Source organism: Eschrichtius robustus, chromosome 10 (assembly GCF_028021215.1).
Source record: "Eschrichtius robustus isolate mEscRob2 chromosome 10, mEscRob2.pri, whole genome shotgun sequence".
Taxonomy (NCBI): Eukaryota; Metazoa; Chordata; class Mammalia; order Artiodactyla; family Eschrichtiidae; genus Eschrichtius; species Eschrichtius robustus.
The window spans coordinates 53,028,633-53,050,870 of record NC_090833.1 but is presented as its reverse complement, the minus strand read 5'-3'; the positions used below and the strand labels follow the sequence as shown (position 1 = coordinate 53,050,870).

General features: G+C 41.2%; 1 protein-coding gene across 9 annotated transcripts in view; it reads right to left on the bottom strand.

Moving 5' to 3' along the window:
• SMARCA2 (SWI/SNF related BAF chromatin remodeling complex subunit ATPase 2) overlaps window positions 1-22,238 on the bottom strand; it is a 191,667-nt gene that overhangs the window by 66,839 nt on the left and 102,590 nt on the right. For all 9 annotated transcript variants that reach the window (XM_068553918.1, XM_068553912.1, XM_068553919.1 and 6 more), the window contains 5 exons: window positions 22,108-22,154; window positions 19,627-19,793; window positions 13,274-13,437; window positions 6,959-7,186; window positions 3,138-3,215 (listed from right to left, as the gene is read on the bottom strand). In XM_068553918.1, coding sequence (XP_068410019.1) covers window positions 3,138-3,215; window positions 6,959-7,186; window positions 13,274-13,437; window positions 19,627-19,793; window positions 22,108-22,154 — 684 coding nt within the window. The remainder of the gene's footprint in view (window positions 1-3,137; window positions 3,216-6,958; window positions 7,187-13,273; window positions 13,438-19,626; window positions 19,794-22,107; window positions 22,155-22,238) is intronic.

The window sequence follows — 22,238 nt, the reverse complement described above, 5'->3', positions numbered from 1 at the left end:
AATGACTTATGCCATGCATTAGTCCAAATTGAGAAAATAAATCTCTTCTAATACAAAAGAAAATAAATTGCACTTGCTTTTTGTTTTTTCTTTTAGGAAAGACCCAAAAATTTTTTTTGATGCAATTTTTAATAAACTTAAAGTTCTCAAGATTGTATCTCTTCCCAGAGATTTCTGCTTGCAGAAGACCAGTACAAAATTTGATGTTGATATTCAACTAAGCCTAATTAATTATTCAGATCCTACATGAATATGTTTGTCTTAAGACCCAATAACCTTATGCTAACAAGTACAATTACTTTTACAGGTACTTGTTGCCTTTGTAGGGAGCAGAGCAGCTTGAAAGCTTCATGTTTGTATGTTAGCAAAATGTTTCAGATATGTATCTTGACCTGTCAAAGATCTCTTTTAGGTAGAATTCATAGGTAATCAGTATAAGAGATAACTTTCTGAAGTCACATTTTTTAGAAGGAGAAAACAAGAAAAATGTTCGAAAGAAAGGTTTTATTTTAAAGAGACTATCTGCTTAATGTGTGTTATTTAACTACAGTGCCTATGATATAAAATCAAATAATACGTCTGTATTAATTTTATATAGGGAGCTAACTTTTTGTTTTTATAACAGTGGATAAAGAGTTTAAATATTCGAACTCCAAATCTAGCTCACATTCCATTCTTGTTTCTCACTACAGTTTTTAATCTGAGTGAACTGGCAAGGATTCAATTTGATTTCCTGCCCCCTGGTGGAGGTGCTAATGAATAGTGAATTGGCCAAAGGCAGCCGGCTGATTAGAAGATTTTAGAAAACCAACACAAAGCAAACCAAACCAAAGCGAACTGAAAATCTGTATTATCTAACAATGAGAAGCCAACCTTTAAGAAACAAGCACAACATTCACAAAATCAAAACTCCTACAGAGAAGTATTCCCTAACCAGGTTCACCTGTTCCAAGGCTGATATTCCCAAATTAAAAGAAGGCTGTGCCTTGGCCAGACATCCAATTTTTTTCCCTGAGGCTTTCAATTTCTACAAATACCCAGCCGGAAAGGCAGAAAAGAGAAGTACTCTTTTTCTCTTATTTCAGGACTGCTGATGGAAATCTCCATCTCTGGGCCTAATCTAATTTGTATAATGGCAGACAGCTTATCCTTTCCAAGGGCCTCAAGAGTATCTGAGGCTGCAGCAGTGCTGAATTATTGCCAATCAGTGATCAGCCAAGGAAGCTGAGGGCCTCTTGCCTCGGTGTTCCCTAGTAATCTACATTTTAATAAGTTCCTCAAAGAGAGAAAAGATGTCTATTTCCTACGTGTATCTCTAATCTCCCCAAACGGAGAATAATCTATAAAGGTGGTGATCGGCAGTATGAGTTAAGAAATTTAGGTTTTATGAACACCCTATGTTGAACATGCTGGTAAAGTCGTTTTTCTGTCATTTCTCTTCAAAATGGCCTTAGCTGGGTAGGATGGTTCATTTAGGAGGGGGAAAAAAAGTGCACATCCCAGGGTAGGACTTATTCCCATGGCTACCTGAAAGTTTCCAGAGAAAGAATTAAATGTCCTTTATCTTGAATCACTGTGTGTGTGCACAATCATTGTTCCCAAAAGTCACAAAACCACAAAAATAACGTAAGCCTCCATGCAGCTGGGGTTCCCTTCTCAGACTGCCTAGGCTAAAGAGGTGGAAATTGCAAACCCTGTGGGTCCTATTTGGCCCAGGGTCGTATTTTATTTGGCTTGAAGTGTTAAATACTAATAAAAAACTGAATTTAGTTGCAAACATTTTGAAATCCGGAGACTGAATATAAAAACCTCACTTTCTAGCTTCTCTTGAAAATTTGGAATTTCTGGCTACATGGGGCGTGCAGCTCTGTCCCGCCGAGACAAAGCAACTCCTATTCACCCTTCACCACCAGCCACACACCCCTGTCCACTTGCTTCATTCGTGCAAATCACCTGTCTGAGACCTGGGGGCTTCAAATTTGGGGCCTCTGATTTGGGGGTTCCGCAGCATTCCACCACCAGACTTAGAGTTCACATTTATTTACTCACTCCACGGTCAGGCTAAATGTTAGGAAGATCAAAATGACTGAAGGTATTGGGGGGAGCCTTGCAACGTTATACATCCTGACCTATGCTGACATCCTCACAAGGCCCGAAATTATGCAAATGCCACCATTCGTTCAATAAATATTTATTAAGCAACTACTACGTACCAGAAACTGTTCTGAGTGTTGCGCATACAGAGATAAATAAATAGCTATAGCAAATGCCTTAAGAACACAGTCAAATATGACTTCTGAGGGCCTCCCTCACCAGCCAAGGGGGTCGCTCCCTTCCCTACTGACCTTGCGGCAGGCCACACACATAATCAAATTCGGGGTTCAGCAAAATTGCAGATGACTACGTATCTTGGAACGTCAAGGTTGAAACCACGGATGTTAAAACGGTCAAATGTCAAGGTTCTTTTGCATCTGCTTTGTACCAGTGAAATGCAACCAGTTTTGATCTTTAAGTGAAGTCTACACCTCGATGCACATCTGGAAGGTTGCTTAAGCAGGCTCTCTTCAACAAGAAGAAGAGGCAGGACTATGTCATTTTAGTTGCTCTCCGCCCCCCTGCCGCGCCCCCAGGGAGCATATTGGTTTTGATGGCTAAGGAGACAGCTAGGGAACAGCTGTGAACTCTACCTAGAGGAGCAGGGCAGGTTTCCTGAAGGATGCTGGCCAGGATTAGAAATGAGCTGGAAGTGGGGCGGGCGGGGGGGTGTCTGTGGTAAGCTGTAGACCACATGGCCTGTCCTGAGGACGCAGCTGCTGCTCAGCCCTAGCCAAACGCTTCCATAGAGAGATGTGGGCCTGGTATTACTGCCCATGTTCAATTTTCACGAGAAGCCAGAAATCAGGATTCTTTCTGCGTTGGCAGCAGATTCGAAATTTTTTGAAAAAAACATGGCATGGGCCAAACAAAATATGTCTGCAGGCTAAAGCCAGGCAGTTTGCAGGCTCTGAACTGAAGGAAAGGCCCAGGCTTCACAAATGAAATTTGGCCAGGGCACACAGGCCCCAGACATCTTGTGTTTAACAGAAAAGGAGGGAGAGGAATGAGGCATTTGTTTCCATGATTTTCTGTAACGTTACCATAAAAAGATCAAATTCCTCCTCTCGTCGAGCGATCATTTGGTTCAGAGTCTCATCGTCGGGTACTTCATCTTCTTCCTGGGGTTAAGACCAGAACAGAACAATTTAACAGGCTTCCGGAGAGAGGCTGGACAACTGAGCTGAGGTACTACTGATAAGTAAGGTGAATCAGTCCTCCAGACCAGTGGGACCCCACTTCTCAAGCCAGAAAGACAACAGAAGGGTCACTGGGTATAGTACTTGCCATTATTATTTTGCAAGCGATTCAAACCATCTTCCCAGAGCAAAATCTGTTTAGGGAGGAAAGGTGGTGCACTCTCTAAGACATACTGGTTCTCTCGGGGCAGGGGTGTATCTTGATTCCCTTACTTTTAGAACAAGTTACTGAATGTCTCCCCGCCTCAGTGACCTCATCTGTAAACTGGGCGTGACATTTCCTTCACAGAGAAGATGTAGGATTTAAATAAGGAAATCCCCATGAGAAAGGGCCTAATCTTAATTCTTTTAATTCTGTTAACCTTATCTCCAACATAAATGCTTATTTTCAAAGCTTTACAAAGGACATGAGTATGTGAAACTTAGTGACAAGGTACCGAGCAAGACCATAAAAACCATATATATATGTGTGTGTGTGTGTGTCAAATACATGGCCTTTAAAATATGTTTAATATGTATTTCGGTGGGCACTGTTACGCTAGTGTTAGAGCTGTGGTCACGACAACTCAAAAGGTAGCAATAACAAAACCTCCACAAAACTCTTCTTAATGAAAATAATTTAAATGAGGTAGAGAAAGCAACTACCTAAGGCCTCACATTTTCATTTTACAGTATGTTAGACCAAGGCACCTTATGGCTCTGAAAATTCCTCAGAAACCAACAGTTCTCAAATTTTTTAGAAATGTTATGCTATAATTTTCACACTTTAAAAAAAAAAGATTCTAAAAGTTGGGCAGATACTACACAACTTACCGCCCAAAATTATTTTTATCATATGTTGAGTGAGCTTGTTAAAAATCAAATGGGGAGTTTCAGTGTATCAGCAGAGGGACGAAAGGGAAACCCAGAACTTCAAACATCTAATTTCCCAAATCATACGTTCAAAACAAGGCAACCTGTTCTAGAAAGGGTACGAGTGGCGTAGCAGCTTAAATGAGATGACTCTGTCTGTTCTCAAGATAATGTCTTGTGCACCGTGTCAGAAATGAATGCAATTCAATAAAGTAAAAACTGATGACTCAAGATAATAATTACTTGTGAAAAACTTTCTATGCTAGTTCATCTCTAGATGGAAGGCAATTTGTCTAAACACATTACTACATTTCATCTGACAAAGAAATAGACTAGCTGGGAGTGGGCTGAGACTTCAAGGTACAAAGAATTCGGTTAATGTATCCACTGGTGAAAAGATGTCCTGCTCTTGCCCACCCTATTCCTAGGGCCATGTTATCCCCTCATCACCTATACGGTGTGGGGTCGGACTTCCCCCAAGCCCAAGATGAAAAGATGCTCTTGTAAACTGGCAAGAAGCCTGTCCACAGTGGCCTGGCCTTCACAGAGAACAAGTGGGCAATAAATCTTCCTGGGTTCCTTGTGCCCGAGTGCTCCATGGTCCGTCAACCATGGTGATGGCTGCCGCTGATATTCAGGACCAGAGCCCTTGACTGCAGGCTATCAGTGTCCCCAAACATTTCCACACCAGGACACATGCCATCCAGAAAATGATAACATTTGTCTGACACACTGATAGCCTGGAAGGGGTGTGCAGCCCCAGCCAGGCTGCTCACAGCTGGAAGCAACCGGCGCCGGATTGCACTGCAGGCCCGCAAGGTTAGTAGACATTCGGTCCTGTCCAAATTGTCCATGAGACATTTGGTTCACGCCAAAAGGTTCTTGAAATTTGGTCCCATCCAAAACATCCATGAGTATATTTGGTCCCTGACAAGTGGTTTTGGACAGGATCAAACATCGAGGACCCTTTGGTGTGGACCAAATGTCTTATGGACCAAATGTCTTATGGATGCTTTGGACAGGACCAAATGTCCTGCAAGGGCCCTCAGGACTGGGAGGGATCAACATCTCCCTGAGGCTTAGGAAGGTTGGAAAGCTCCAGGCAACCCTACACTCCACCTAAACCAGGTTGGGGACTATTTTCACAAGGCCTACACAAAACAAAATAAGCAAAAGCATCGTGGAGACTCCTGGCTGAGTATCAGCTCTGCCCACACCTGCTTTGTGACAGTATATATCACTCACCCTAGTATTTTATTTTTAAAATGTCCATGTGTGTAAACACCAACAAAAAAAAATCACCTGAAAATCTGATTCTAAATTTGTATCAAATATTTCAATTTTGAGAATCAAACCTGTATCAAATATTCAACTTCCAGAATCAGACGTGGTAAATTATTTGAGATCAAAATTTTAAAAATATGCGTGAATGTATGAATGTATGTGCATATGCATTTTTCATCATTTTAGTGAAATCTAATAGATAACTAATCAAACATATAAGACTGACAAGTGAAGAGGTATAACAGAAAAGTGCTCTTCAATTTGCAAAAAGATTCATTTCAGGATTACTTTAAATATCAAGAACTACTTCACATTTCCACTTATTTCAGAAAAAAAAAGAACATGAGATTTTTGAAAGAATTTGGTTTCTAATTTATAGAAGATTTCAAAAACATCCTACTTAAGGCAAAATCAAACTACAGTTGACACTTGAACATCTGGGGTTAATCCATGTATATCTTACATGTAAATCGTAAATCGGCTGTCCGATTCCACAGTTCCTCTGCACCCATGGAGTCAACCAACTCCGGACCCATGTAGTGCTGTAGTACTTACTGTAGAAAAGCATCCACATGAAAGTGGACCCACACAGTTGAAACTGTGTTGTTTAAGGGTCAACTGTATATCTAATATATGCAATGAAAATAATATTCCACATGAATAGGTAAGATAAACCCATTCTTCCACTTAACGAACATGGGCACACCAAACCAAATCTGTCCATCCCAAGCCAATTTTATGGTAAGGACTGGCACTGATATTTTGTACAGTTTTCTAGACTACATAAGAACTATGTCTTTTAATCTATTTCAAATCCATCTGGGGATGAAAATTTAGTATAGAATTACTAAGACTGGCAATCTAAAAAAATAACAGCTACCCAAAGATCCCCTGAGAGAAACATAATCAATGCATTCTTCGAACAATGTTGGCAAGTAAAAAGAGATTTTTTTTTTTAGCCAATAATTTTCTCAGCCGTTGGTCAGCTCTTACAGGAGCATTTGGAGTAAAGGTTAAGGTCACTCTTTTCCAGTAAAAGTATGACTCAAAGAGCTAAAGACAGCTGTGAGGGCTTATCCTACAAACATACTGAAGTGCTGTGATCCCTGACCAAAAGGCAAGAGAGACAAAGGGCTCTGAAGGATGGAGAAAGAAAAGGCAAGGAGGGACCCTTCCAGCTTTGTGTTGTCGCATCTAGCAATTTTGTTCCTGCAAGTGGCCTCTCTGCGGTTCTGCATCTGCCCTACAGAGGGCAGCACTTACAGTACAATCAAGCATGCAGGCTGCACCTCCCGGCAGAAACCAGGGAAGCATTCGATGGCCAAGCCTTCAGGTCCCTCTAGCAACTGCTTTTAAGACACTCGTTTGGATGTTTCACAGGTTTTTTGTGCTTGGGGTGTAACAAAGCAGCTAATTCATTCATTTTAATTCACGCCAGCCCAGGAAATTCTTTAAAGAACAAAGAGGTTCTTCTCAATCCTTGCAAGACACAAGATCACTGATTTCATAGACTTGGCTTTCTGGGATACCTCATTTTCCTCTTCGTGCTCCAGTATGGCTTGCAGGAATGCCCTCCGCTCGTGGCTTGAAGACTTCTGATCAAACATGCCTGCCTGGATCACTTTCTGATCCACATTCAGCTTGTACTTTGCGGCTGCGAGGATCTTTTCCTCCACACTATTCACGGTGCAGAGTCTCAGCACGCGGACCTCGTTCTGCTGGCCGATGCGGTGAGCGCGGTCTTGTGCTTGCAGGTCCTGTTTGAGAAAACCACATGTTTGAGGGCCACTGTGCCTGGATTAGCCTAGCAGACAGGTCACCCACCCAAGAGGGAACTATGGAAGCATTATTTAACCCACCTTTACTAATGCAAGATTCTGCTTACATTTTCAAAATATACAAGCTACCTTCTTTGGAAAATTCAAGGTCATTCCTAGTTGAGGGAAACTGGGTTCAAATTAGCCAACTGAAATACATCTCAGGTTTTGAAATCCAGGTCTCAAGATGTGTGTGTGTGTGTGTGTGTGTGTGTGTGTGTTTAATCTGTCCCTAGGTTCACCATCAGATTTGTCCCTAACTAAAAAAATAAGTAAATAAATAAAAATAAATTTTGTGTCAGAATTATGACTTGGATATCAACTACAACTAACCCTAAGTTGCAAGGTTAAAGGAAGGCGTTAAAGATGATTTTTAAGACATTGCTGAATTATACACACATACATTATACACATAAACACACACTGTTCATACAATGATTGCCCATGTAGCAAATTTCCTGGGATCTAATTCCATCAAAGACTCAATCTTTAGTTTGGGGAATGAAAAGGATTGCTAGTGGAGTAGTAAAGTGGACAACTTTGGGGGAGATAGAAATTTAGCACTATATATCAAAAGTGTTGAAACTAGGTATGGCCCCTGACTCAGAAACTTCACTTCTTGGCAAGGTATCCTACGGGAATAATCATGGATATGCACAAAGACTTACAGGAAGGATGCACCTCTCGGCATTATATATTATTTATAATGGTTTTTTAAAAAAGCAGAATTAAGTCAACATTCAGTAATAACAGATTGGTTAAATAAATTACAGTTTTTTACTTTATGTATATACAACATAGTACATTAAAAATTATACTCTCATTAAGAAAACTTAATGACACATCATAAAGCTATAATAAGTGAAAACTACAAGTTATATATGAGTATGTACATTATGATCTTATGTGCATAAATTTATCTATACCAAGAAAAGGCAGGAAGGACAAATACCAAGAAGCTAATAATGTTTATATCTTTAGGTATTAAGATTATAGGTGTTGGGCTTCCCTGGTGGCGCAGTGGTTGAGAATCTGCCTGCCAATGCAGAGGACATGGGTTCGAGTCCTGGTCTGGGAAGATCCCACATGCCGCGGAGCAACTGGGCCCGTGAGCCACAATTACTGAGCCTGCGCGTCTGGAGCCTGTGCTCCGCAACAAGAGAGGCCGCGATAGTGAGAGGCCCGCGCACCGCGATGAAGAGCGGCCCCTGCTTGCCACAACTAGAGAAAGCCCTCGCACAGAAACGAAGACCCAACACAGCCATAAATAAATAAATTAATAATTGGGAAAAAAAAAAGATTTTAGGTGTTATTAAATTTTCTTCATTTTACTTTCATGTGGTTTGGCAATTTTTGTTTCTGCTTTGAATGTATACTACTCTTATAATAAAAAAAAATAAGGTTTTAATGAAATCTTTAAATAAAAACCGTCATAAAGCTATGAAGTAGAGTTACCTAATCTTAAGGCTATGCCATAAAAACTTCTTGGTACATCATTTTTGTTCATTCTGGTCCAGGTGATGATCTCTCCAATGCTAATTAGCTGTTTCCACGTGTCCCCCATTAGACCCGTGTACATCTTTAGGGCAAAGGTCTGTCCCCTGTATCCTGCATCCCTGGCACCCTCTTTTGCACAGAGCTGATACCCTGCTACAGCTGTAAGCCCATCGTCTTGACCAGGTGAGTTTCTTGGTCACCTAGACAGCACAAGGAGACAACAGGCCGAAGTCTGCCCAGGAGACCTGTCTGTGCTGCAGGGACCTTTACAATTAAATGACTAAGTAGGCAAAAGCTTTTCCTCAGAAGATATTTGAAGAAGTGACTATAAATATGGGAGAGCTGAACCATGAATACAGCTGGGACTCATCCAAAGGGGGGGTGGGGTGGGTGGCGGCGTGGAAACCCTAAACTTCATTTTCTTTTCGAGCCCTGAGCTCAGTCATCTCTCTCCACACATCTTCCCCAGAATGGCTGAGCGGTGGCCACGCTGGCAAGTTCTGTGTCATCAACCTCCTGATTATTTCCTAGAAAAGGGGTCACACACTGCTTCCAGAATGGGCCCAGTGGTAAATAGTCCAGGCTATCTTGGCCAAGAGCAAACACTGAGCGACTGTTCTCACCAAGAGGCTGATAATCGTTTTTCTTTGTTTTTCAATTTACATTTTTATACTTTTAAATGTGAGAACCATTCTTTGCTTGCAGGTGGTCCACACTCAGGTTGCGGGCCAGACTCAGCCCTGGGTTGCAGTTTGCTGACCCCTGTCCTAGAAGATGCTGATAACCCACAAAACACTAAGATACAGGTGGCGGCAGAATATGCTGGGTGAGGAAGTAGAGGGCATGGACCATCTACCAACAGGGTAACAAGTTCTTGAACCCTTGGGTGCTTACAGCAATTAGTTTTCTGGGTTTTTTTGGTGGTGGTGGCAGCAGTGGTGTTTTTTTGGTATGTTTAAGATGATCTATCTAGGGACTTCTCTGGTGGTCCAGTGGTAAAGAATCTGCCTTCCAATGCAGGAGACGCAGGTTCGATCCCTGGCTGGGGAAATAAGATCCCACGTGCTGCGGGGCAACTAAGCCTGAGCACCACAACTACTGAACTTGTGCGCCTCAAAGAGAGAGCCTGCGTGCAGCAAACTACAGCGCCCGCGTGCTCTGCACCCCACGTGCCACAACTAGAGGGAGAAAACCCGCACGCCACAACTAGAGAGAAGCCCGTGGGCCACAACGAAAGATCTCGCATGCCTCAACAAAGGATCCCGCGGGCCGCAACTAAGACCCGACACAGCCAAAATAAACAAACAAACAAGCAAACCCAGAAAACAAAACAAAAAAACCTTAATGTAAGATGATCTATCTATTTGAAAAATAGCAAAAATGACTATTTCTAGGCTGAAGAAGTTTACGCAAGGTAGGCCTGTGGGCCCCTAAGCCAAAAATGGGGGGAAGGTATTACGACAAAGAAAGAAGCGTTGTAATCACTGAATGGATTATTCACCAATTCTGAGGTCTCAGTGGTCTGAAAGCCCATCATACTGATTTAGGTGTGATTATAGCTGAAGACAAGAACACAGCCTGAGAAAAGGGCCTCCAAAGTAACTGTGTGGTTGATCATTCTGTGATAACAACACAGCTCCAGCTTCATGGGTTAAAATGAAGAAAATAAAGTGCCAGCCCATGTTTCTCATAACAGTTTGGGAATGAGAGTCCTGATCATCCCGAGGGGTTTTAGTGTTAATTCTACATTTATATGTTCTATCTTTGACTTCAGCAGCGACCTCCAGGTTAGCAACTTTAAGGCCTGTACCTTCAATCTGTCAACCTATGTCAAATAAACCCTATTTCATCCATGTGCGTTAATTTTGATTCAACATAATAAAGAATAATTACAGAAAAAGAAATTTTCAACGCATGCTGAAGCCAAGATGGTAAAAAGAACCCTACAACTTTTACTTGGGGGCAACATTTATGCAGGAGTACAGGGTAGAAAGAGCTCAAAGCCAGGATTCAAACCTAAACCCAGACAGACATGGCTGTGAATCCTGGCTGTGTTTCTGGGCAAGTTAACATTGACGGGTTTCCTTATGTGTAAAATACTTTGAGGATTACCTGAAATGAGGTATGCAAAGTGCCTCATGGCATCTGGTAGAGTCGTCGCTTAATAATAGTTAGCTCTCCTACCTTTTAAATGAAAAATCAGTGTTCATCGTTATCAGTCTGAGATCACTTATTTCCAAAAATGAAAAAAAAAATTTGCCCAAACTAATGGCCATGTTTAAGTGACAGGCATGAAAAAATCTGGTCAGTCTAGATGACCATATCAGGTGGAAGTGAATCCACCTATGGCAGATATATATATACCTGCAGAAATATATGGCCCAGTGTGAGGAATTTATGGCAAATCAGACCAGAGGAAATGTGGGGTTCGGTGTTTTATTGCCTAAATTTTAGGTAACATGCAGTGAAAACTGAACTGTTGGGTGTGCATGTAACTAACTTTGATTCTAGAGTTCTGCTTTCACCTACTGGTCATAAAAGTGTATGCGTATGAGAGGAAGAGAGAGAGACAGAGAGACAGACAGACAGACAGACAGACAGACAGAGACAGGGAAGCAGAGACAGACAGAGAGATGCATAGATGTCCCAGCATCCTTTCTCATGGTAAATTAGCATTTCCAGAAGCAGTGATTTCCTTGGTCTCTTAGCATTAGCACTGTACCAATGAAGGTGAACAACTGAGACACCACAGAAATGTTTACCTCAGAAGATAAAATCTAGTGAACTCACCATTCACCTATACACAGGTTACTGTTTCTCAATGAAGATTTAGGCAGCAGCAAGGAGGGTAATCTAAACATCCAACCTCATTGAGCTTCCCGGGAGGAGGGGAATCACACATTCCTCCCCTAGATACCCAGCCTAGCTCAGGGCCTGTGGCATAACAACCCCTCAGTAAATGTTTGTGGAACAGACACTGAATCACCATGGCAAAAGGAAAACTGCAGGTCTCTCATAGGAATATGAATTCTACCTGGGCTTTGGAATGCAATGTGGGACATAAAAATATATAAGGTATGTAAAAATATTTCCTGGAGACCGGTATACTTTATGCTGGTCGCCTGCAACCCTTTTCAAGGTCAGAACATTTCAATAGGAACTCGACTTTAACGTCTTCGCCTAGAGAGAATGACTGGTTGCACATGCAGTGGTCACTGCTGGTGGACACCCAAAGGTTTGGAACCACCACTTTATTCTTTAAATCAGGGCTCCCCAGCTATGTGAGAAAACCTGCATCTGAATCTCCTGGGAGCTTGTGTATAGAGAGGTCTACACAGCCTACAGAGGTGAGAAGACCCTACAAAATTAAGGGCAGGGTGGCAGGGAATGACAAGCACGCATGGCTGTGTTTTAAAAGCTCCCTCATAATTCTAATGTACCCCTGAATCCCACTTCCTGCCAAAAACAACTTCTGTAAGCCTTTTCCATCCAATCTTCACAGCAACCTAGTGAGACGGTATGATTCTGCATACTTACAGTCGAGGAGACCAACGTACAGGGAGGAGCCCAGGTTAAGCTGACGTAGAATTCACCTTCCTATGTGAGAGCTGCAGTTCTCCTTTTTACTATTTTGAATCCACTTTTGTTCCAATGTGAATCTCATCCTCACGAATATCATTCCACCCAATATCTTACAGGCAGGTGTAGTACTACCTCCCAGACTAATGTAAGGAAACTGTGCCACGAGGGGCCTATTCTATTTGTTTGTTTGTTTTTTAATAATCAAAGTACTCCTTTAAAAGGATAAACTCTTAAACTTACCCGCCTAAGAGGACTTAGTAGTAGATGCTTCACAGAATATTTTTTTCTAGCCATTTTTAAAAACTGAAGTATTTACAACGTTTCAGGTGTACAGAACAGAAAATTTTTTGGTGATGATTTTAAATAAGACACACAGAATAAAAGACTACCTAATATATACAAATCGTTTGACCTTGGGGAAGTTACATAAAGCTTCCTGGGACTCATTTTCCTTGACTATAAAGATGCAAAGAGAAATATTAACAAACCCACAGGGATGTTGTGAAAACTGAATGAAGCAATGACCAAAAAGAGGCTGGCATAGAGTGAGGATCCAATAAATGTTAGCTGTTTTTTGTTGTTTTTATCTTGGAACATTTTTGATTTATCCTTAACCAAATATGCTTTGCTCAGCGGCAATCCCAGGAGATGGGGTAGGGGGGTGGGGGGGGTGGTTTAAAACTAGGCAGAAACTTGAGTCTTTGTCCCCCAGACTTGAACTCTTCCAAGGTACACCAAAGGCGTGTATAAGAGATCTCAATATCTATGTTCCAAGGGAGATAAGGAAACAGCCATAATAATGTGCTGGGCTATTTTCCCTTTGAGGAAATGGCCCACTCGTTTAGAAACGTGCTCTGCCCCATAAATGTGTATGAGGGAGGGAACTGCTAGTCTTTCAGTTCCTCTCCAGAAGGGAGGCCTGGGCCCCCAAGTCAGAGACATGCACACCTGATGGGGATTCCAGTCGCTGTCAAAGATGACCACGGTATCAGCTGCCTGGAGATTTAAGCCCAGGCCTCCAGCTCTTGTGCTCAGCAAGAAAATGAAATACTGGGACCCAGGTTCGTTGAATTTCTTCAGCAAAGCAGCACGATCTTCAGACTTGGTGGTGCCTGAGGGGATAAGAAAAATAAATTTGACAATTAACCCCTGTCTGAAAATGGCACAGAGCTAGACAAAAAGGCCTGCTTCCTTGAGAAACAGACTCAGAATCCTCTTAGTATTGGTGAGGAAATCCCCTAAGGTTTTTGCACTTTTGAAAGGAACTTTGAACATCTTGCAATTAAAAAAAAAAATTAAAAAAATAGAGAGATAGTAAGAGACTTTTCTCTAATTAAGAAGGAATACTCTGTCTACTACTCATTGTTCCAAAATGTTGAAAAGAGTTTAAACATTCTGACTGGGCATCTGTGAAACTTACATATCCTATAACATTCTTAGGTTAACCTAAAACTTGGTGGAAACATTTTCTGAATTTATGCTTGAAAACACCAAATAACACACACACACACACACACACACACACACACACACACGTGCCTAAAAGGATGATTATAATGGCTTAAAGCTACTTTGCCAATAGGCTTTAGAGTGAGGACTTGTTCATGCCCAAGAGAACAGAAACAAAAGTAAATCTATTTCTACTATATTTTACCATTCAGATGGCTACCGAGCGTGATCTGGCTGGTAAAAACATAAAATGTGAATGGAATATTTTTATCCTTGTTAGCAAGACTTGAAGCCAAAAAAAAAAAAAAAAAAAAAAAAGGAATCTCTCAGTTGGTTTCTCATGTTGACATTCTGCTCTGCTGAGTTATAAACTATAACCATACAAAGCAGCATGTAATACACCTGGCGATGGCTCACCCCATGGTGTCTGATGAGACTCCAAAATAGTGAATAAGCAGAGAGTATGAAACCCCAGAGAATGGTACTCACTTTTAGGGCACCAAGGTACCCAGACTTGCATCCCAAATCAGCCCCTCAATCACATACAATGTATTTGTAATGTTATTTACCTGGCCATTTCATGAACTGCATTGTGGAAAGGAAAAAAACCTACCATATTCCATCTGAATATATTTCACCAGAAAAGTGTAGCTGCAGAGTTTTGAAAAAGGTCTTAGGCTGTTGGGACATATATATGTACGTTACATGATAGTCCCTAACCGCCTGCTGTACAAATATTATTTCTACATGGTGTTCTTTTTTTAACGATGAAAATATACCGGCAATTTATTTCAGAGGATTAAAACATCTAAGTGACTCCAGCTAATGGAATCGAGTTACTGTGGAGGTTCAAGTTCCCAAACATGGGGAGATCTGTTTTTCATATTAATAAAAATAGTAAGTACCCTCCTGAGGAGGGAAAAAGAACATTCCTGAATATAGCAAACAGGGATTAGAAACAAGGGGCTTTGGGAGTCCCCATTCAATGAAGCAATGTTCTTTAGAGCTCATTCTCCTTTCCAAATCAGATTCCAAGTTTTGCAACCTGCTCAAATCCTGCAATGATGAATTGTAAGAATTTAGATTTGCAGGGAGGAACATGAAATGTGTTTTGTTAAACGAGGTTTCAAACACGTGGTGCCTTTTTTTCTCTTACTTTCAGAATTGGCTTTCTGAGATCACGATGAACTATCTGTTCATGATGCTAACGGAAGACACGTTCTGGTCTATCATGAAACCATTTTGCTACATCATTTGCCCAGGTGCAATGATTTTTTAAAAAAATTACTCACATAGATTACTGGTTCACATATTTACCCTCTGCCTTAAGGTGAAGGAAAAGCCAAAGAAACCAAAAAAAAAAAAAAAAAAAAAAAAACAGCAAACACTTCCAAAATGGGGAAAGAAGGAGTTCCCAGAGATAACGGTACAATCGTCCCTTTGTACCTATGGGTTGTGCATCATCCAGGGGTTCAACCAACAGTGGATCAAAAGTATTCCAAATTAAAAAAATTTGGATCAAAAGTACTCCGAATTCCAAATTAAGAATTCCAGAAAGTTCCAAAAAAGCATAATTTGAATTTGCCAAGCACCAGCAACTATTTACATAGCCTTTACATTGTATTAGGTATCATAAGTATTTCTGATGTATCTGTGGGGAGGAAGGTGATCTCCGCGTCTTACTCTTCGGCCATCTTCTCTCTAGGTATCATAAGTAATCTAGAGATGATTTAAAGTACATGGGAGGCTGTGCATAGATTATATGGCAAATACTACACTGGTATTTTTGCTTGTTTGTTTGTTTTTTTAATTTTTGGCCATACTGCATGGCATGTGGAATCTTAGTTCCCCGACCAGGGATCAAACCTGCACCCCATGCATTGGAAGGCAGAGCCTTAACTACGGGACCGCCGGGGAGGTCCCACTACACTGTTTTATATTAGGGGCTTGAGCACCTGCAGATTCTGGTATTTGTGGGGTTCCTGGAACCAAGCCCCAACCTTGGATACTGAGGGACGAGGGACCAACTGTATCTATTTTCTGACATCAGGGTACAAAAACTGTGCATCTATATACTCTGAGGGTAGAAGTTCACTTTTGATCCACTGAACTGAAAAATAATCAGTTAACAGTCACATGCATTAAGATATAAATAAAACTAATTAGTGGATATGCCTACTTGGGATGAAATAACCCTAAATGAAAAATAAAGCACTGAAAAACAAAAGGGATATCAAAATTATCTGGTCAAAAGAGTTTTTAGGCCCTACGCTAGACACCTCAAGCAAACAGATGGACCATATTATCTGGTGTATATTTAAATCGTATATGTAGCTTGGAACTTGACAAATTAAAGCCAGGAAAAAATATGATTGAATCACTTTTCATGCAAAGCTATGGCATTTCTCATTACAAGGTTCAGAATTTGCTGGATTACCATTTCCATTAGTCCAAGGTTCTCCAAGCCAAGATCTCTGCTGTTCATCAGCAATCTTTGGGACACTGATCACGGAGAGTCAAACTACCGTGTCAGGGTTTAGCCCCAGCCAAAGAAATGCTGTTTGTAGGTGGGCACAGGATTTAAAGTGTATCAAGTCCACGTTCTTATAGGCTTTAATGTAGAACGTAACCAAGCATACAATTAATAGTAAGGGCAACTGTGTTGAAAACTGCAGATTTTGCCAGAAGGAACACACTGCCTGGCTTTCATGATTACTCACTTTAACTTAGTTTCATCTGCTTTTGGAAAATGTTGTCTTCTGGGATGTAACTTCATCACTTGCTCTCACTCAAAAATCATTTCCAGTGAAAACAAAGACTATAATGGAATCGTAGTTAAATCTATTCATGCAACCATAATCTCTGCAGAAAAAAAATCTACTTAACTGTCATCAAATTTTTTTCCCCCTGAGGTCAAAAATCTGGGACATCAAATTCAGCAATGAAAATCTGAAGTCATTTTAACAACTGGGTTAAGGGGGTGTAGTCAGAGGGTGGTACAGCTGGCAGTGTGTGTACCGATTTATCCATGTGTATGTCGACTATTTGCCATCAATTCTCTCTAACCCCAGAACAAATGGCTGCTGTTTCTTCCAGGTAGAAGCCCATGCAGCCTTCTCAATGACATCTGTAACACTTAATGGAACTTGCTTACTTGCCTCCTCCAACCTAATGGTAAGGCCTTTGATGGTAGGATCAGTGAGTAGCACATTCTCTTGAAATGGCCTGGTCATTTTCAATCAACCAACTTACAATTTTTGAATTCAGTTCAAAATCAGTCTTCAAATGTCTCTAGGAAAGCAACCTGCATTTTCAGAGATGGAATAAATCTTTTTTTTTTTTTTTTTTTTGTTTTAAAGATTTATTGATTGATTGATTGATTAATTGACTGATTGACTGCTATGTTGGGTCTTCGTTTCTGTGCTAGGGCTTTCTCTAGTTGCGGCAAGCGGGGGCCACTCTTCATCGCGATGCGCGGGCCTCTCACTATCGTGGCCTCTCTTGTTGCGGAGCACAGGCTCCAGACGCGCAGGCTCAGTAGTTGTGGCTCACGGGCCTAGCTGCTCCGCGGCATGTGGGATCCTCCCAGACCAGGGCTCGAACCCGCGTCCCCTGCACTAGCAGGCAGACCCTCAACCACTGCGCCACCAGGGAAGCCCGGAATAAATCTTGCTGGATTTGCTAAAACTGATTCTAAACTAATTTCGAATCAGAGACATCTAAGTTAGAACTTGATCTCACCATTTGCTTCATGTGTAACCTATGGCAAGTTAACTCATCTCTCTACACCTCTGTTTTCACATCTGTTAAATGGGATCATATTCATACCTGGTAAGAAGGGGATAACAGAAGCTTGTTTGTTGAGAAAATTAAATTAATAACGCACATGAAGTGCTTAGCCTGGCATCCCACATGTAGTAGGTCTTCCATAAACATTAGCTTTTATGACTATTATGATTAATAACAATACAGCAACCAATAGAATATTAAAGATACTCTCTCGGGGCTTCCCTGGTGGTGCAGTGGTTAAGAATCCGCCTGCTAATGCAGGGGACACGGGGTCGAGCCCTGGTCCGGGAAGATCCCACATGCCTCGGAGCAACTAAGCCTGTGCACCACAACTACTGAGCCTGCACTCTAGAGCTCACGAGCCACAACTACTGAAGCCCGGGCGCCTAGAGTCTGAGCTCTGCAACAAGAGAAGCCACCGCAATGAGAAGCCCGAGCACCGCAACGAAGAGTAGCCCGCGCTCGCCGCAACTAGAGAAAGCCTGCACGCAGCAACGAAGACCCAATGCAGCCAAAACATTTTTAAAAATTAAATAAAAATAAAGACACTCTCCCAAGCTGGTAAGAACACATTAGAGAGATTTGTTTCAAGGAAATCACTTCTTGCCAGTTTCCCAGACTCAGACATTCCAAGGTCACAGTCCCAAGAGAGCTGAGATTCCAAACGAAATGCCACAGGGTAGTAAACCACAGTTCTACAGGACACCTGTGGGGGGCTGTACATCCAGGGAAAATAGAGCTGGCTGCCGCCCAGCCCCCCCACCCCACTCACTCAAGCAGCAGTGAAGGAGGGCTTGCTTTTCAAAGGAAGAATGCTGACGGAAGGCTGAACTTACCCCTCACAGAGAGGGAGGAACCAATGCATCAGATCAGAAGATGAGACACAAGGCAGATTTGCCAAAAGACAGACTGTAGTTGATGTAACTGTGTCATGAATTCGGAATTAACATTGACTTAACCATTCCTCTGTTTTCAGTGACTTTAAGGAGGAGAGGCAAAAAGATTTAAAAAAAATCAAGTCTGTCAGAGGTATAATTAATTTAAAAGTTAATAAGGCCCTAAGAGGTACACCATATAGAGAATTCACTTAAAAACTCAAGTAAGAGAACATATGGCAGGTCCGAGGTTGGTAAATATCCAGTTATATCCAATTCATGGCAAAAGGGGGAGAAAATGTTGGATTGAAAATAAAACAACACCTTTTAATGGAACATAAACTTTAAATTTCCCATTTGACAATAACTTGAATATTGCGTTGGATAAAAATTGGTATTAGTAACACCGTGCAGGAATTCAACACCAGCCTGCCTGTAAATCAGCTCCTATTCCTACTTAACAACTCTTTGAAAATGTTACCCCCTGTCATAGTATGAAAATTTTGATATCTTTAATCTCCAAAATGCTAGAGCTGCCATCGAAATCATATAGCAATTTAGGAAGTATCCCTAAATTCGTATTTTCTTCCATTCTTATTTTCTGACTAATTTTTTAAGGACATGGTATTTAAATTTCACTCTTAAAATCAGGCCAATATTCTACACAGTTTGCAAAATCCAGGCAACAGTGAAGCCCTATCTCTTAACGTAGCATGTAGATATGTTCTATTTAGAAAAAGAGAGAAGCTTTAACGATAGATATAATCCTAAATGAACTACTACAGTGTCACTGAAGAAAGGAGTCATAGCCTTTATCCCCTTAAAGTATGCCTTCACAGAGAAAGCTAAAGGCTTATCAAAATATTCTATATGGTGCACAGGTAACAGACAAGCCTAAGGGCAAGGAGAGTTTTAAATTTTAGTTTAGTTTGGTTTATTTTAATTGTGGTACTTATAAGTGATTCTAAGTCCATTTGTATTGGTTTGTATGTGGGATAAACAGCAGCACAAATAATTTCAGCTTATTTTAAGCTGGAGGATATAAAGAGAAGCTGCACCCCACCCTGCTAGTTAATTCTTCAAGAATTTTACCCCTCCTTTTGGCTGAGATTGGAATTGGATCTGAGTGCCCATTAACCCTGCACTCTGGGTTGTGTGGCTTCAGAGCCTAATTCCTTACACACTTACCATCAAGGCGCAGGTAAAGGAAGTTCCGAAAAGCAAAGTAATCCTCCATGATGGTCATGAGAGACGTCATCTGGCAGAAAAGCAGCACGCGGTGATTAGTCGCTCTCAATTTTGGCAGAATACGATCAAGTAGCTCAAATTTTCCTGAGGCCCGATACAGCTCAGCCCTGAACCCAAAAATGCAAAACAAGAAGACAGTATTACTGCTGTCTTCTTGAAGGATCCAGTAGAGCTTTGCTTTTCATATAGTGCCTTGTGCATAGTAAACATTCAATAAATAACTACAGAATGAATGAATGGATGAATGAATGAGTGAATGAGTATCCACTCCAAAGCAACTGAGACTATGGCATGGAAAAAATAAAATATATTTCTAGAAAACCCATAAAAAGTATATTATATACTCTAGGTATGATGACAGTTTCTAGAAAGAAAAGGAAACCTAATACTTTGACTCTCTCCCTCTGTCTTTCCTACACATGCATATATGTATATGTCGTCATTTCCTTAAATCCCTACTTATTAAGTACATAAAATTATTAATTTAGGGCACTTAAGATTCATTGAAATGCTTACTGAGCACCTACTATGTGCCAAGCACACTGCTGGGCATGTGTATAAGCAAAATAGAATCCCTGCCTTCCAAATGGGTAATTAACAACTTGTGATAAGTCCTAAAAAGAAAAATAGCAAGTTGCTATGAGCGATCATAGCAACATGTGACATCTTCTTTACATTAGAGCAGTGCTTGGCCAAACATCAGCCCCTGGACAGCTGTCTGTTTTTGTAAATAAAGTTTTATTGGAACACAGCCAGGCTCACTCATTTCTGTTTGCCTATGGCCTGCTTTCAAGCTACCATGGCAAAGTTGAGCAGGTGCGACAGAGACTTTTTGCCCAGCAAAGGTGAAAACATTTGAGATTTGGCCCTTTGCAGAAAAGAATTTGGCAGCCACTGGTTTAGAGCATCAAAGGTGACCCGCTAAAGAGCTAACAGTTTAGCTAAAACCTGAAATAAAGAGCAAAAGGCAGCCAGGTGAAAAAGGTGGGCTTAGGAGTGGAGAGGAGGAGATTCCAGGAAGTGGAAAGAGTATGTGCAAAGGCCCTGAGGAGTAAAAGAGCCTGGTGAGTCTAAAGAATGGAAAAAATGGTGTGTGTGGCTTAAGCTTAAGTCGGGGGGGGGCGGTGTGCAGAGGGGGATGCTGGGCGACGAGAGCAGAGATGAAGAGGGTGGGAGGGGGGACAGATCCTGTAGGGCTCTATTAGTTTTAGTTTTAAGTGCAACAGAAAGCCAATGATGGGTTTTAAACAGGGGGGTGACGAGATATGACACCTTTTTAAAAGATCACCATGTACACTGTGAAGAATGGATTGGGGAGGGGACACAATCCTGGCTTACATAGAAATTCACATTAAAAAATACGATGATAGAGTGCTGTCAGATAGAGAAGAATGTTAGTGAGTTAAAGTAGAGCTTTTCTCCTCCACAAGAAACCACTCTCCTCTTTATCAACAGGGATGTGTCATATTATTAAAACTTAGTTGTAGGGGTGATGTTGTTGGGAAAACTCCGCAGTGCATGTGCAGTCTAGTCTATAATACTGAAACGTATCATTGGTAGTTGATTTTATGACACATAGAACAGACATTTTCCAGTGTAAGTCTTCCCAACATCCATCCCCTATTCTGAGAACTGTCCTCCAAACACCCCCTGAGGCCATGTTTTCCATATGCAACCCTGGCCAACCTGATGGCACCAGGAGTGAACAAAGGACGGAGAGAAAAGGAGAAAAGGAGAGACAAAGGAGAGCCTGGTGGCATTGGTTTGGATGGCTTCCAATTCCTGGAGCTTAGTCCAGCAACACAGTCTGCCCTTGGGATCCAAGAATTGACCTCTTTATCCTAATAATAAAAATTTCCCTGGTACCACACAAGCAAAACAGAGACTTTCTATTAATGCAACATTCTGTTTTGTTGTGTTGCAGGCATGCATCTCTTCAATGTCCACTGCTAATGAAAAGTTATTTCTTATACAGACCATAGGCTAACAAATTACTGTCAAGGTGTATATATGTATAGCAGATGAGACATTTTCCTCTCATACACGTTAATGTTAAATATAAACTTGAGACTTCATAGGGTAAATTCGCTTTGAGCTCAAGCTACACTATTGGTTATAAGTAAGAACCCTTTGAAGCTCTGACAACGTTTTTAGAACACTAGGACACTGTTAAGTCTATTAAAGGAGATCTATGTCCTTTGAATAGCCACTTGCTCAAGGCATGTGGTAATTTATGCCAGTAAAGTAAAAGGGAATGCTGATATCATTTTGGTTAACAACTTCTGTACTCTCTGCTGAGGACAGAGGAGGGCTGAGGAGGCTGGCAGTATGTATTTGTGTGATAGGAAACACTTCAGAGAGAAAAGTTAGGGAGGACCAACAAACTATTTTTTGGAAGAAAAAAAAAAAATTAAGATTTACCCATTGATGACCCCATTTGAATAGCCCAGGTGTTCAGCAAAGGATTCCTTTAAAAGAGAGAGAAGAAAATGATTCTAAAAAACGGATCTGTAATTATTAACTTAATGATTATTCTCTTAGTGAGGTCATCC